Genomic DNA, 17,563 nt, shown 5'->3' with positions numbered 1-17,563 from the left:
TGAAGGGGAATGATTCAAGCATGTGCATTTAGGAAAGATGCCAATACTGGAGAACTAGAGTTACAGGTAAGTAACTTTTTACTTTACTGCATTGGAAATGCTTGCTTTTACTGAGGGCTTCCACTTTTAGAATATGGGAAATTCATCCTGCGTCTTCCATGCTAAAGTTTAATAATCTGATTGCTATGTCTAAATGACATGTTCTTTTGCCCAATGATTTAAGTGCTTATGTAATTTAAAAACCTGTTTTGAAACATACCTTACATTTCTGATAACTTTATTTTAGAGAAGTCTAAGTAATACAGAAGATGAATGCACACACCTAAAAGAAATGAACGAACGGACACAAGAAGAACTGAGAGAGCTAGCCAACAAGTATAATGGAGCTGTAAATGAAATTAAAGACCTCTCTGACAAGTTAAAGGTAAGTCAGGTCATGTGCAAGGTAATGGTGCTTAACATAACATCACAAAATGCCTCCTTGACATCACAACATTTTTAAATGGGTTAAACAATCCCCTTATCTAAGAGCGCATACGCATATGTTGAAAATAAACTATATATATATATATTCCAGTAGATTTTATTGTATAATCTTAATCCTTAAAATGAGTACCCAAGATAAAAAAAATAAAAACGAGGGAAACCACCTCCTCTGAGTAGATCTTGTACTGTTATCCAGTATAGGATCTTTCATAGATTCACATACTTGAATCATTTCCCATTGTCGAAGTGGGAGACCCACGATACCATAGTAAAGCAGTATCTGATAGTATAATAGGCTGTAATGGCAATGCAAAGACACTTTAATAGTCTTATCTATTTCCTTTTTAAAATAGGACCAAACTTAAACTATAACCAATCCTGCGACATCACCCTCTTAGAATACTCCCAACAGAGGTTGAATCATTCAATTTTACCGCATTTCGTTTGCAGGGGGTCTCCCTGAGCTGTGCTCATCTATACCAACTCATATTTCTAGCATTTCATTTATTTATTATTAAACAGAAACAGTTTAAAAAGGGCTCTCTAGACCCTGTGACTGGGGTGGAGTAAATTGTTTTTTCTTCTAGATACTTCCTTTTAAGGATTTATTTTATTGTCACCACCCTTACTATTAGGTACGTGGGAAGGCTAATCCTATGGCATCTAATGGAATAACTTTAAATGAGAATAGTGTCAAGGGTAAGGTACTCCAGATGCCTTTAAAGGTCCTTAAAAGATTATTTTTAGGTAAAAAATGGACAGTTCACAGAAGAAACACAAATACCTCTTCTCATGAGCTTTGCTGTCGGTGCCTTTAACTCATGCTATTATCCTGGAGTTCACTCTGCTTAAATGCACCTCAAACCATTTGACAACAAATCTAAGACTCTTTAGTGCCTTGTCGACGTCAATGGCGTCTTCATGGCCGTCGACTATGACATCAAGGACTCCTTGATGTTGTCAGTTTCACCTAAATGAGTGTTGTTGTTCATCAACATGTTTCCAACGACTGCCCAATCGCATGGTCCACTACGCCTTCGAATAACAGTGTCTTGCCATCATCACCAACAGTCTCATTGTCGGCAGCATTGTCAAGGCTCAACGAAAAGAGAGTATCTCAGATATCATTATTTTACAGCCTTCCAGTTGCAAAGCAAACCCTTTTAACACTGAATAATATATCCTCAGCAGCCTGAGAATACAGATCAGGCCAGTGGAAACATGCTAGTCTCATTTCCTTAGGGTGGATGAAACAAAAACATCCTCTACTGAAAGTTGCCCACCGTCATAAGGCAGCTCCAAGCTTCAGTCCTCATTCATATATCGCCTATCCCCTATCCCTGTTCCGTCCATGGATGTAAACATTTCTAATGGATACATCTGCCTGTGGATTCCTCACCTTTTGAATTACCTCTGCGCCAGCATTTCACGGAAACCTTTTCTTAGTTCTCCCACGTTGACAAGGATGGCACAGCTCCGCTCGCGACTCCGTATGATATCAACCGAGCCATAAGAAGACCTAGTCAGCGTGGTGATGTCTGTTCATTTTTTTCTGCGCCGTGGACTCGTAACAGTTTTCTGGGACTCTCCAATTGGTTTCGTTTTACTTTGTTTCTACATCACTCTTGGTGTAGCAGTGTGATGGCAACTTTGAGGAAGTCTGGATTCAAGCCTTGCAGGGAGTGTGGGGGGACATATGTCCACCACGGATTCCCGCGATGACTGGAGCCTTTCGTCAGACCACAACGTCAAAGGTTGTTCCAGTTGTTGGAAGATGAATCCGAAGGCACTGAAAGAGCGCGAGGCCAAGCTTTTCATGGCATGGGACGAAAAAGGAGAAAAAGCGTTGTAAGAGATCAAAATTGAAGTCGTTGACCTTGCATACCTCTAAGTCGAGGAAACACAAAAAGAAGCAACAGCATGGATCACGATATCGATCTTCGAAGGGTAGGGCTTTGAGGTCGGCTTCTCTGGCTCTGTGACGTCATACTAAGGATGTCGATCGCCGTCACCTTCTCCATAAGCGACTCCGATCCATTCTATGACGGCGAGGGGTTCTCCGGCGCCCATTGTTTCTCGGGAGCTTTGGGATTGTCCGAAGCGCAGGGAGTCTTCTCCTGTTCCTGAGGCTTTGTCTGTACTGGATCCGACGTCCTGGCGCCACAGCCTCAGCCTTCCACATGGCCTCGATTGGATCCAGTCTCTGTTCCTTGTCCACCCTTTCCAGGTCCAGGGTCTGATCCATCACATTTTATCAATGCGATATTTGCCATGTTTGCCAAGGCATCCTACCCTACTGGTGTGCCGTCTGGCCCCATGGGTCCGCTAGCCTTTAATTTGGGCATCCTTCAACAATATGCCCAGACACCCGTCATGCCCTGTATGCCGACGGCCCGCCATGGCAGTTTCTGGCTCCAAGGTTTTCGACGCCAAGGCCACAGTCTTCGGCACCATCTGGTGTTGGGCCGTCATCTTTTCAACTATGAGCGGCACCGTTGCCTGCTTCCGAGGCTCCTCCTTCAACGCTGGCGCCGATGTCTCCGGCGCCGCATCTGGCGCCACCAACGCCAATCCGAAAATGTGTTCACGGAGAGAAGACCAAAGGCTGCTGGAGGAAGTGGAATACCAGCAGGATGAGGCAGGAGAGGGAGAAATCCACGACTCCATTGATTAATTCAAGAGCCTTCAGGAGGCCAGTGGTTTAGACACTTCCCCCGGAGTGGGAGCTTTCATCCCCAAATGCCTTAACTTCGCAGGATGTTGCACCATACCATGATGTCAGCAGGAAGGCTGCTGAACTTTTGGACCTTCAACTACCCACAGCTGAGATCAGGCAAAATATTGTTACTGAGGTGTTGAATTCACCCTCTTCTGTTGTAGAACCTCTATTGCCTTTTAATGAGACTTTAACAGAGCCGATTCTGGAGGTGTGGGCGAAGCCCTTATTTTCCCCCGCTGTTTAAAGGACTGTGGCAAGAAGGTATGAGCCTGCTCCTGCTGATTTTTCCTTCCTTAAGGTACAGGCATCTTGTTCCAAGCAATCGGCTGGGTCGTTCCCCACAACTCAGGGGGACAGGGACTCTAAGAAATTAGCGCAGTCTGCCAAGAAGGTTTTCTCTTCTGCAAGTATGGCGTTACTCAACTAATGCCACATGCTTGTTGTGGAGGTATATCCATGCCTTAATCGACTCGGCGAAACAGTTGGCTCCTAAGTTGCCAGAGAATGACCGTGTTTTTTTTTTTTTTTAAGTTTTGGTGGACACGCAGGCTGCAGCCGGTCGGGTAATCCAGTCGCATCTGGGTACTACAGATTCAGTAGCTAGGGGGATGGGTTCCTTCGTGGCTACCAGGAGGCCTGGCCAGGTCTTTGGGTTCTCTCCAGATGCACAGACTATCTGCAGTTTGATGCAAAGGGGGATTCGGATCTATAGCGTTTCAAAGACAGTGGAGCTACTGCAAAATCCTTAGGACTGCAGTCCCAACCTAGGGGTTATGGATATAGGAGTTAGCAAGGTTTTGGGAAGTTGGCTTCCTTTCGAGGCCGTCAGCATTCTGGGAGCATGTTGGTCCTGTAGGGGGTCGGGTGTTCCATTTTCTACAAGATTGGAAATCTTTTACATCAGATCTTTGGGTTTTGAATCTTGTGGAAAATGGGTACGTCCTACCCTTCCGAGAGTTTTCATTTCCTTACCCTCCTCGCCAGGGCTGGTGTTCAGAGGACCATTTGCTGCTCCTTCAGCAAGAGGTTCTTGTTTTACTACAGTAAGGTGCGATAGAGGTAGTTCCGGAGCAGGAAAAGGGTCAGGAACGCTACTCCCGTTATTTCCTGATTCCCAAGAAGGACAGCTGTTTAACACCGATCCTAGACCTCTGGGTCCTACATTTTTACCTCAAGCAGGGAAAATTCAAGATGTTGACGCTAGCTCAGATTCTTCTGGCGCTGCTGCAGGAATACTGGATGGTGTTGATCGATTTGCAGGACGCATATTTTCACATTCCCATCCTGAAGTTGCATCGAAGTATCTTCGTTTTACTGTAGGATCTCAGCGCTACCAGTTTGCGGTCCTCCTGTTCAGTCTTACTTCCACGCCTCGGGTCTACACAAAAGTGATGGCGGTGGTGGCAGCTCAACTCAGAAGGTTGCGGATTCCTGTTTTCCGCTATCCGGATGACTGGCTACTCAAAGCAAAGTCACCAGAGTTGGTGCTGCATCATCTGCAAGTAACAACACAGCTCTTGTTCGACTTGGGCTTCTCGATAATTGTACCCAAATCTCACCTGCTGCCCTCTCAGCTCAACCTGTTCATAGGGAGCATACTGGACTCTGTGTGTCGAGCGTTCCCGCCTCCGCAGAGGCTACTCGACATTCAGGACATTATTCCTTTGTTTCACGATGGAGCAGTTGTTCCAGTCCTATAGGTGCTACGCCTGATGGGTCTGTTCGCATCCTGTATTCAGTTGGTCAACCATGCATGCTGGCACATGAGGGCACTCCAGTGGTGCCTCCGCAGGCAGTTGTCTCAGAACAACTGAGATCTCTGGGAGATGGTCAGAATCTCATGAGACAGTGCAGCGAAGCTGTCTTGGTGCAGTATGCAGGGCAGCCTGTCTCAAGGGAAGCCCTTTCAGCTTCCTCAACTCGTGGCCACAGTGATCACGGATCTAGGGTGGGGTGCTTATCTGGGGGATCTGGAGATAAAGTGTCTTTGGTCTTCAGAGGAAAGGTTGTTCCACATCAACCTTCTGGAATTGTGGACAATACATTTGGCCCTCAAGGCTTTCCTTCCCTCCCTTCGCGGTCAGTCATTTCAAGTCCTAACGGACAACACTACCGCAATGTGGTACAAAAACAGGGATGCGTAGGGCTGTATAGTCTCTGCAGGGCGGCGCTGTGACTAAGGTCCTGGGCTCAGGATCATCAGATTTGTTTAATTGCAAATCATCTGGCCGGGGTGCTGAATGTGCGTGCGGACAGTCTGTTGGCAATTCTCAGACGATCAGTAGTGGAGGCTTCATCCGGACGTAGTCTATCACATCTTCAAGCAGTGGGCGTTTCCTCTGGTGGATCTTTTTGCCACCTGAGAAAACGCCTACTGCCCTTCAATCTGCAGTCTCCAGTTTCCGATGCGGGGAGCGTTGGGGGACGTGTTTCAATTGGATAGGGGCTCACAACTCTATTAAGCGTTCCCCTTCATACCCTTGATTCCTCGAGTTCCGAGGAAGATTCGCCAAGACCGTGACCAAGATGTATTGAGCGCCCCGGATTGGCCCAGAAGAATGTGGTTCACAGACTTTCTTCACCATCGCACCCTCTGTTCCGTCTCCCTCACAGTGCAGATCTCCTCTTGCATTCGTAGGGGCAGGTTGTACACCCCCCACCTCCAGAGCCTGCACCTTCATGCCTGGAGATTGAGTGGGGCAATCTGAGTTCTTTCTCTCCCCCCCGGATGTGGTGGTTGTTATTTTATCGTCCAGGAGACACTTAAGCTTTTTACTTTACTTTCTACTTCTCCTGTAGATGGACCAGGTTTGTGTAGTGGTGTGGAGAGAAGTCCGTTGAGCCTTTGAAGTCCCATTTATCGGATGTAGTTAGTTTTTCACTCTCTTTGACCCAGCAAGGTTGTGCTGTGGCGACGGTTAAGGGCACTTCTCAGCCTTCATTTGTTTGCTGGAGCAGCCGTCTTTATTTAAATCCCCCATTGTTATGAAGTTTATTAACCCCTTCCATGCTCATGACGAGCTCAGCTCGTCATGCAGTACACTGCTCGTGTGCTCATGACGAGCTCAGCTCGTCACGAACAATGGGAATCAATGAGGGCCAGCGCTGAGGGGGAAATGCTGTAGCATTGATGGTGTTAAGGGTCTCACCAATAGCGTTACTCCCACTCCCTTTATAACGCCTAAGTGGGATTTGAATTTAGTTCTTATATTTCGATGGGGTCTCCTTTTGAGCCTCTTCATAGTTGTCCTTTGAGGCTACTTTCTTTTATGACTATTTTTCTGGTGGCTATTACCTCAACCAAAAGGGTAAGGGAGCTGCAGGATCTTCGTTCTAAGTCCCCTTTCACTACTATCCATGCAGACAAATGGTTCTTAGGACCAGGGCTGCTTTCCTCCCTAAGGTGGTTTCTCCTGTTCACCTCGGACAGTCTATTACATTGCCTGCCTTCTATCCTCCCCCTTTCCCTCACCCTTCCAAGGTGAGTTCACCGCCTGGACCCTCGAATGGCGGCCAGCTTCTATCTGGACAGAACCAAAGACTCAAGGTTGTATAACCAGCTCTTTGTTGACTTTGTGGGCAAGATGAAGGGCAACGCCGTCCACAAGAGAACGCTTTCCAACTGGATAATCTTGTGCATCAAGATATGCTATGCCCTGGCGAGCCTCCTGAAGGTATCAGAACTCATTCTACTAGAGCAAAGTCTTCCACATCTGCTTTGGATAGAGGTGTCCCTGTAGTGGATGTTTGTAAGGCTGCAACATGGGCATCCCTCCACATTTTCGCGAAGCATTATTGCTTGGATTCTGAGGTGAGGAGGGATGGCATTTTGCACATTCTGTGCTGCAGGACTTTTTGGTATGAGTAAGTGGATATCCTCCTCGGTGAGCGGGACTGCTGTGGGATTCAATTCAAGAGGTGAGGAATCCACAGGCAGATGTATCCATCAGAAGAACAAGTTACTTACCTTCGGTAATGCTTTTTCTGGTGGATACAGTATCTGCCTGTGGTTCCTCTCTGAGGCACCCTCCTCCCCATTGTCCACATTCGTATCTCTAAATAATTTGTCATTGTTTGACATGGATATTCTCCTATGTCTTTTTGTTGTTAGGAAATGCTTTGTTTCTTTAGCTTTTCCTCTTTGACTATATACCTTGTGTATTTGTGTATATATTGTATACTGGGTATACTCCAATTATGTTGTCAGTCCACCTGTTCGCCTCAAAGGCACAGAGAAAATGGGTGGAACTGACGTGAGCATGCCAACGATGTCTTCTATGGCTCGGGTAACATCATACAGAGTCGCAAGCAGAGCCGTGCGATTGTGATGTCCACGTGGGAGAGCTAAGAAAAAGTTTCTGTGGAATGCTGGCACAGGGGTAATTCAAAAGGTGATGAATCAACAGCCAGAAAAAGCATTACTGAAGGTAAGTAACTTTTTTTTTTTTTTCTTTTCAAAAACCTTTATTTGAGCAAGCATAGAAAAATACAAGAATGGGCCTACAACCTCACGGGCTGGCCGCTAATAATAAGGCACAAGGCATGAATTAGAAATGTACACCCGTGGTCAGGTACAAATCCAGCACAAAGCATTACTCCCCACATGTCACAGAGCATTTTGAATTTTTATTTTATACAAAAAGCAAAACAAACACTAAAAAGGCGAATGCATGGTAATTAAGGTCAGCCCAAAGAACGGAGGGGATGGTCCACGAACAGGAGAACATACCCAGAGCCCTGAGGCTCCAACAAGGTCGGGGGGGAAGGGGAGCAGCGGGGAGAATCGAAAATGCAAAAAACAGCATGAAAGGGTTCCGGGAACGCTCGCCTAGGGAGATAAGATAACCTCAGCAGTGCCTACAAGGGGAGGGGTACAGATATCCCCACGATATTCATTCCACTGGCCCCAAATCTTCGTCCACGCCCTGGGTCTGCCCCATGCCACATAAACAGTCTTCTCACGAAACATGGACCAGTCCATGTTATCCTCCCATTTCGAGACCTCAGGGGGCCTGGAAGCGCCCCAGAGTTGCGCAACATCCCGTTTCGCAATCATGTAACCCAAGGTAGCCCATCTGGTCTGGGCCACAGAGTAGTCAGTGGGCTCCCACACATTCAACCGACATCGTCGAGGCTCCGGCCGCAGGGCCACACCAGTCACGTCAGTCATCACCTCAAGCACAGCAGTCCAGTAAGCCGCCACAACCGGGCACTCCCAAAGAATGTGTAAAAAGGTAGCACTCGACCCACAACCACGCTTACATAACCCATCCAAGGAAAAGCCCATCGCCACCAGACGCGGACCAGTGACATACACTCGATGAAGGATCTTAAGTTGAACCAAACGGAGACGGGCAGGAATGGCTCTCTCCTTGGGAGAAGAGAGTGCCGATTGCCAATCTTCGTCGTCCAGTTCCAACCCATCGCTGACCCAAGCCTCCCGAAGTCGGGCCAATAAGTCCGCCCGATTATTGATCAGCTTCTTATAGATCAGGGAAATAGTGCTATCAGGCAGGTTCCCATCAAGGACACGATCTTCGAGGGGGGAAGACTCGGGCAGGGCCTCATCAGGAGTCAAAACTGAGGCGAGGGCGTGCCGGACCTGCAGATAACGAAAAAATTCCCTACCATTCAAACCATATTCCGCCTGGAGGGCCTGGAACGACTTCACACTACCTTTCGAGCATACATCACCCACCTTACAAATCCCAATCATATCCCAGCGGTCGAAACCCTTGGTAGACCAGAGACAGCCCAAACGTTCCGAGGCATAAAGCGGCGTCGCCAGCGTCAGTCGATCCTCCCATCCCAAACTCACATTCGCGGCTCGCCATACAGTTACTGCAATCCTGGATGGGCCCACAAGATGGCGCCCGGCTGATCGAGAATAAAGCGCTCTATTAAAGTCCCCACCCGGCAGCTGAAGTCTATCCATCTCGAACGCAGGATTCCGACCCGGTGAAAACATCACGTGATTAATAGCAGACAACTGGGAAGCCCAGTAATATCGCTTGATATCGGGGAGCGCCATGCCCCCGTCGTACCAAGGGATGGTGAGTTTCGCGAGGGCAATACGTGGACGCCCGTCCCAAATCAATTGCCTTTGAAGACTCTCGATCTCTCGGAAATAGGTCTTGGGGATTGCGTCATAGGAGTTCTGGAGCGCGTAAAGGAACCGCGGCAAGGACATCATTTTAAACAGGGCCGCCCTGCCCAGAGGAGACAAAGGAAGCTTACGCCAACGGGCCACATCCAGTCGCAATCTAAGCAACGGGGGGAGGAGATAACGCTCAAAGCGGAGCGAGGAGTCCAACGTAATAAAGATCCCTAAATATTTGAAGCCAGACTGGACCACCTGGATAGGAAGTCTGCTCGGCAACGGGGGCAAAACACCCGAAAGAACATACACGCAGGACTTGGCCCAGTTAATAACGAGGCCTGAGTTGGCACCAAAGGAAGCAAGAACGTCAAATAAAACAGACAGAGATTTGCGCGGGGAGGTGAGATATAAAAGAATGTCGTCCGCGTAAAGTGAAACGCGGTCCTCAAAGTCCGGAGACCAGCGAATCCCCTTGAGCGAAGGTTCCCACCGAAGCCAAGCAGCCAATGGTTCCAGGGCGAGTGCAAAAAGCAACGGAGACAAGGGGCATCCCTGACGGGTACCTCTACCAAGGGTGAAAGGAGCCGAAACCCTACCATTGACCACTACTTGTGCCAGAGGTTCCGCATATAATAACTTGATCCAACCAATAAACTCAGGCCCGAAACCAAATTTCTCAAGAGCCGCCCAAAGATAAGGCCATTCCACCGTGTCAAAAGCCATTGAGGCATCCAACGATGCCAAAATGGCCGGCTCCGTCAGAAGCCCCGCCCTCGCAATCGCGCCGTGAAGACGACGTAGGTTCAGAGCCGTGTTGCGATGCGGGATAAATCCGGATTGATCTGGATGGACCAAGCCACTAATGACCGTCAGGAGGCGGGACGCCAGGAGTTTCGCCAATACCTTGGGTTCAACATTTAGCAGGGATATGGGCCTGTAGGAGGAACAAAGATCTCGCGGTTTACCATCCTTGGGGATGACAACTATCGTGGCCAGTCGCTGATCATAAGGGAGAATACCCCGTTCCCGGGACTCTAGAAACATGGCGCGAAGATACGGAGCCACCCTGTCGGGACGCAATTTGTACAGTTCAATTGGCAACCCGTTCGGGCCCAATGCTTTGCCCGAACGGAGTGAACGGATGGCAGTAGCTATCTCATCAACAGTAAAGGGGGAGTCCAACGCCACACGATCCAAATCGGAAACACTGGGCAGAGCTATATCACGCAATAGAAGGCGAGAGTCAGCCACATCTCTCACAGATACAGGGGTATACACCACACGGAAGTACTCAGCAAAACGGTCAACTATTCCAATCGGGTCCGTCACACTCTCACCACTCAAAGACTGAATCACGGGTACCACACGATTAGCCCTCTCCTTCTTATCCAGCCATGCCAGCAATTTACCCGCTTTGTCACCCACATCATACAAACGTCCCTGTTGCTCCCGAAACATCACTTTAGCAGCATCCGTGACCATGGACTTATAGGCAAATTGTTTCAGACCCAGGGCATGGAGTTTCGCAGACGTGACACCAGATTCCAAAGCATCCTCCAATGCAGAAATCTCTCCCTCAAGATCCACTACCTCTCTATTCCTCGCCCTCTTAACTTCAACAATAAGGGAGAGGGCCTGCCCACGAATCACCGTCTTAAAGGCCTCCCATAGGGACACAGCTGAGGAAACAGACCCCTCGTTATCCAGAAAATACGCGTCCAAAGATTTAAGCAAAAGGCTGTGGGTCTCGGGGGAGGTAAGGTACCACGGATTGATGGGAGCCACCCGGCCCACTGCCTCCACTCCAACCTCAAAACGAAGCCAGACCGGAGAGTGGTCAGAGATACCCCTGGGTAGGTGTACAATCTCACGCACCGCTGGCGACTGAGCCGCAGGCATCAGGAAATAATGCAGCCTAGACAGACTCCCATGGGCCCCAGAATGAAAGGTGTACTGAAGCTGAGTGGGGTGCACAAGCCTCCAGCAATCCACCAAGCCAAAGGTATCCAAAAATCCACCCAACCACTGTTGGGCCGCAGGAGTATCTCTAGGGGGGTGGCGATCGTGGAGACCAGAGAACACCGAATTAAAATCACCAGCCAGAAAGAGAGTACTATCAGGGAGGTCCAACAAGACACGGCCGAAATCTGAAAAGGTAGAAGTCTGTAAGCCGGGGGGCACATAAACAGTGAATAAGGAGAGGGCACGACCCTCATAGCGACCCACAAGGACAGCATACCGCCCCCGGTCATCCTGAATCACATCATCAATAGCTAGGGGGAGGGAAGCCCGAACAAGGATACCCACACCCCTAGAACCCGAGGTAAACCCCGAATGTGCCACGAGGCGATAGCCCCACCTATTCATTGCATGACAAACATTGCCTACCAAATGAGTCTCCTGCAGGAAAACAATATCAGGAGATAAACGTCGTATACATTTCAACACCACACTTCGTTTGATACGATCTCCCAGACCGTTAACGTTCCACGAAACAAATCTCAACCCGCTACCCCCCATCCCACCCGACAAAGCCAAAACCCCCCACCAATGAGCATGACACCAGAAACATTTTCAAATACAGGATAAAGTCGCCTTGAAAACAGAACACACAAACAACAAACTTCCCGACCACCCTCCCCCCAAATAACAAGAAAACACCCCCCACCCTGCACCCCTGCAAAAAGCTAAAAAGCCACCCCAACCTGCAGTGTGCCTGTCGCCCAAGAACCCCTATTCTACACAAAGACCCCGGAGGAGGAAAGGCTCCGTCCCACCCGCCCCCCGATCAAGACCCATGACGAGAAAAAGAACATACATCAAACACATAAGCAGTAGAGGAACATAGGCATACACCCCTGGAAAAGTTATTCAAAACAAGGCACCAGGTATAGACGAAATGTTCAGCTCTCTACACCACCTTCAGCACCGCCCGGGTGGGCATCGGACTCAGTCTCAGGAGGTCGGCTAGGCAGGGAGTCCAGCCAGTCATTCACAGCATCCGGCCGATCAAAGAAGAAAGTTCGGTCATTATACTCAACCCGCAGCCTGGTCGGAAAGAGCATAGAGTAACGCATCCCCATGTCCCTAAGACGCTTCTTGGCACCACGAAATCCCATCCGCTGCTTCTGGACCTGTTGGGAAAAGTCCGGATAAAAATTCACCGTGGCATTCTCAAAGGCCACCGGGCCCTTCACCCGCGAAGCCTGCAGGATAGCGTCCCGATCTCTATAGTGGAAAAGCTTCGCAACAATAGGTCTCGGCGGGGCGCCTGGCTTACCCTGGCCCCCCGGAACACGATGTGCACGCTCCACTGTGAAAAATTTACTAAGGCCAGATGGAGATAGGTGGTTCTGGATCAGGTCTTCAACCAAGAGATCAACCGAGTGGGGTTCTGGGTTCTCCGGCACACCAACCACGCGAACATTACAGCGACGTGCCCTGTTCTCAAAGTCCTCCAAGCGCCGGGTCATGAAATCGTTCACCCTACGGAGATTGCCAATCTCCGTCTGTATCTCAGAGATGTCCGTCGTGAGGCTGGATGATTTGATATCCAATGACTTCACCTTTTCGTTCGTTTTGGAGAGATCGGCACGAATCAGATTCACCTCGATTGCCACAGTGTCAAGTTTGTGGGCCAAGGTTTCGTACTGTTGGCCTATTGACTCCCTCATGCCAGAAATGGCGCCCATGATGTCCTGCAAGGAGGGCTCCGTCGACGCATCCACTACGTGGTCAGACGCACTGGGACCGGGCAGGACAGCTCCGGGGGACCCCTTAGAGTGGGTATAACGGTCCATAACATTAGATTGGACCGGACCCCCGCGCAGAGGTGTCTTCGTCTTGCGCGTCTCCCGGTCCCCTCTGCCCGCCATTTTGAAGATGCGTCACAAGAAGATTCAGCAAGGTCAACGGACCGGGCACCAGAAATGGAGACCCCGGGACCAAAGGACCGCCAGAGGGGTATCACTAGGATAGAGGCAGCAAACGAGGAAAATAGTCCAGCCAAAGGCCCGACAGCCGACGTGTGTCCTGGCACCAGTTCTGGCCCGACCCTCTCACCAATGTCCCAGTCTGAGGCAGAATCGAAACCGAAACTTAAGAAGGGGACCCACCAGTCAAATCCCCCTGCCGTTGTTGTTCAACTCCAAGACGGCCACCGAACCTCACCCAGTCCCGGGCGCACCTCAAGGGCGGAGCCCAAAAGTTCAATTCACCATAACTCAGGCACTCGGTGTCCAAATCAATTTCTGAAAGGTCCAGGTAGATCAGCCCAACGTCCTCTATATAAATCCTCGCGAAAAATCAGGATTCATACAGGATATTATGCCGGGAGCGGCGGGGGTCCGGGGAGCGCTGTGCTCACGCGGCCATCTCGGATGCCCGCCAAGCTCCTCCCCTGAAGGTAAGTAACTTGTTCTTCTGGCTTGCGTCCTTTTTAAAAAAGATAACTTCATTCAAAAGGGTATTATGTCAGTCACATAGGCCATTCCTTGGAGTTTTACTTATGACCAGTACGCCAAGGGGACATATCTTTTTCTTTTATTCCCACTGTTTGTAAAAAGTGGTGGGAATCCATCTTAGCCTTACGGATGGTTCCTATTTCCTATCTCACATATCCATTGTGTTTTAACTGGCACAGCTCATACGGCATAGCTGGATTTACAGGACACGCATACCAACATTCCCTAGCACTACGACTATCTCCAATTTACTGTTGTGGCACCTGTTACAAATTCCCCATCATCCCTTTCGGCATCACACACATTCTCTAGTTGCATGATATCAGTACTAGCTATCTCCTCACTTTACGGGTATCACTTGCTCTCCAACCGTGGATGGGAGGATGATGAAGCTACAACACAGTTCAAACCATTTGAGGTTGCGAACCTTATCCTGCCTTATTCCACAGGCAGAATTTGCCTTTCAATGTTCAGCTGTCAGTCATTCTTAGGCAACAACCCACCCAGCCACCCCCTAACAACTGGAGGTCTTTCAATCCCATCTCCTACGCAGAAATCATTGAATTGAATTGATTATCGGGTCCAAACCCTCCTCACACATAGCGGTCCCTATTCCTGCCCAACTGGCTGACAATCTCAACCTCACCCTAGTACCTCTTTGGACCAGGATTATAAATAGCTCCCTGAGAACCGAAGTCATGCCAGATTGTCTCAAAATCAGCCAAGTCATGCCATTACTAAAAAAAAAAAAAAACGGGCTCTGACACAAACAATCTAAATAACTTCAGGCCAGTCTCCAATCTCCCATTCTTAGCCAAAATCCTGGAAAGATGTGTTCTCCTTCAACTTAACCAAGACATTGACAGTAACAACCTTCTAGATTCTCATCAATCGGGCTTCAGATCCAGCCATGCCAATCTGATTATCCATAGACAAATGCCAGGTCTTACACCTGAACCAGTCTCCATCTCTACACTTAATCATATAGTTTTCTGAAGTCTACCAATCAAGGATCATACACATTCTTTGCGACATATAGCCTATACAAGGAAAGAACAGCAATAACAAGAAAAGCGTCCAATTTAATGGAACCAGTTCTTCTTATAGCATCAACAATGTAACCCCACACCCATTGCATGCATCACCACAGTGGACTCTGCCTAATCTTCCTTCTCTCACTAGCTCAGTATCAGTGCATTGGTCTGTTAACGTTCACCTCATAACAATTTCTAGCGACAGATATTTTTCTCTCTCTCTCTCTCTCTCTCTCTCTCTCTCTCTCTCTCTCTCTCTCTCTCTCTCTGTCTCTCTCTCTGTCTCTCTCTCTGTCTCTCTCTCTGTCTCTCTCTCTGTCTCTCTCTCTGTCTCTCTCTCTGTCTCTGTCTCTGTCTCTGTCTCTCTCTCTGTCTCTCTCTCTGTCTCTGTCTCTCTCTGTCTCTCTCGTTTTATGACTGTTCTCACAAAATTGTAACTTATTTCCAAGGTTCCATCATAATTTTATCTAGGTAACCTATTAAATTTCATATTGTGTTGTTTATAATTCCTACATCACCTGCTAATTCTTCGCTACATACCCTAGTCATCAAACATTATCCTCACTCACGTACTTCTGTTTATCTCGAATCATGTAAATGAGGCAGACGGGTCAACTACTGACAAGGTATTTTGGTAACGAGCGCAACCATTGCCAGATGTTTTTTGCAGGTATTCGATTTCTCCAGTATTGGGGTGTCTTTCATAGATTCACATGCTTGAATATTCCCCGTCGTCGGAGTGGGAGTCCCACGGTAAATAAAATAGCAATTATATTATATATATATATATATATATATATATATATATATATATATATATAACAACATAAGACCTGAAATATGTACTAGAAAAAAGGCATAAACAGCCTACCCACATTTCTACATAGGAATGCATGGGAAAGGAAAAAACCATATGCAGTCTATCCTTGTCATTATGTTGGTCCAAACTGCAGCCAATCAGGCGTCAGCAACCCTCTAGAACCTTCTCTTCAGAGCTCAGCACCTCAGATTTTCTACCGCACGTCGTGTGTAACGGAGTCTCCCTGAGCTCTGCTCAGTTTTCTCTACTCTTCTGATTTTTGCCTGGTTTTCAACATGTCTTCAAGTAAGAAATCCCTCTTTAGAGCTTGTTCTTCATGTGGAAAGCTAAGACTTTATTCAGAGGATCCACACAGTAAGTGTATTTACTGTCTTTACCCGGACCATGAAGTGGGAAGTTGTAAGTTCTGTAGAACTTTTTTCACAAAGACTTTGAAAGATAGGGAAGGCCGTTTACTCCTCTGGCTTCAGAGACTAAAAGACAAGGAGCATGTACTTTCTGATGCTGAAAGCCTTATGTCTGGCCATTCCCAAGCAGCCTCATAAAGAAGTAGTGTGCAGGAGTTGCCTTCTCCATTTATAAAGAAGAAGAAAATGTCTCTTTCTTTGGCCCCTGCGGTGTCTTCACCTCTCCCTACTACTTCTGGGCCCACGAGACCTGACTCTCAGGCTACTGCTGCGACTTCCACAGGTTTTTCTGTGAGGAAAACTGTTGCTCCGTCAACGACAGTGTCGACTACAGTTCCGTCGACGAGATTGGCTGTCTCTGGTACGTTGACGACGACGGTCTCGACGATGCTGGCTTCTGGGTCGTCTACAGCTTTTCCGTCTGCGTCATCGTCGACGATGAAGGTGATCCTCACTTCAAAGACTGTGTCCTCAGTCATTCCAATTTCGTCGTCGTCGACGAAGAAAATTCCGTCGACCCCTAGATCATCGTCGACAAAAAGTGTGAAGATGCTAGCTTCGTCGACGCCTTCGACGACGAGTATTCCGTCGACGAGTGTTCCGTCGACCACGGCCCCGTCGACGAAGAAGCCATTGCCGTCGACAAAGGTCCCGTCGGCGGCTGCGTCGACGAAGGTTCCGTCGACGACACCATTGCCGTCGACGACATCACCGTCGACGGCTGCCTCGTCGACGACATCACCGTCGACGGCTGCCTCGTCGACGATGGCACCGTTGACTACGTTTTCGACGACAAAAACCAAGAAGTCTTCGTCGTTGACGATGCTGACGACTGCACCATCAACAGGATCATTGCCGTCGACGATGGAGTCTCCAACTGTGGAAAAGACAACTACGATGCCATCTGCATTTGCCTCTCTGCCTTTACTGCCACTGTCTTCCACCGGGTCCGCAAAGGATGACACTTCTCACAAGGGTCATAAGGTTCCAAGTGCCCAACTTGCACTCCCTGGTGATACACTGCCTCCCTCACCTTTGTTTGCGAAGGACTCAGACCAGGAGTCTGAAGTGGATGTGCATGAGTCCTTCACTGACGCTCAAAGTCCATCTGATTTAATTATAAAATGCCAAGAGTTCAGCAATGTTGAGGAGGAACAATATGGCCAAGTTGAAGAGATGCCTGTTCAAATTCCGACTGCGACGTTACCTTTGTCGCTCATCTCTAACCTACAGAATATGTTAGATGACTATAACAGACGTTTCCCTCCATCACCACAGGTGTCTACTGTTCCTTCTGTCTTAGCACCTGCGGCGGAGCCGTCAGCTGCTCCTTTCGTGCCTCAACCACCTGCAGTTACTCAGAGACATACATCCATTCAAGTACACGCAACTGTGTATCCGGATGATGAGGAGAACCCACCTGATCTAGAAGATGGGGAGGTTACGGATGTGGATGCTGATGATAATATGGCGGAGTGGGATGACTATCGGGCTCAAACGCCGTCCCCATCTCAAGTGCCGCAAGGGGATTCTC

The 17,563-nt window shown here is 48.5% G+C and overlaps 1 protein-coding gene across 8 annotated transcripts in view; it reads left to right on the top strand.

Annotated features, from left to right (window-relative positions):
* The window catches only part of SLMAP (sarcolemma associated protein), a 1,084,481-nt gene that overhangs the window by 473,906 nt on the left and 593,012 nt on the right, over positions 1–17,563 (top strand). For all 8 annotated transcript variants that reach the window (XM_078661565.1, XM_078661566.1, XM_078661561.1 and 5 more), the window contains exon 9: positions 287–424. In XM_078661565.1, coding sequence (XP_078517691.1) covers positions 287–424 — 138 coding nt within the window. The remainder of the gene's footprint in view (positions 1–286; positions 425–17,563) is intronic.

This window comes from Lissotriton helveticus, chromosome 9, assembly GCF_964261635.1.
Source record: "Lissotriton helveticus chromosome 9, aLisHel1.1, whole genome shotgun sequence".
Taxonomy (NCBI): Eukaryota; Metazoa; Chordata; class Amphibia; order Caudata; family Salamandridae; genus Lissotriton; species Lissotriton helveticus.
Note: the sequence above shows the minus strand (reverse complement) of the source record. Positions and strands in the feature narration are given on the sequence as shown.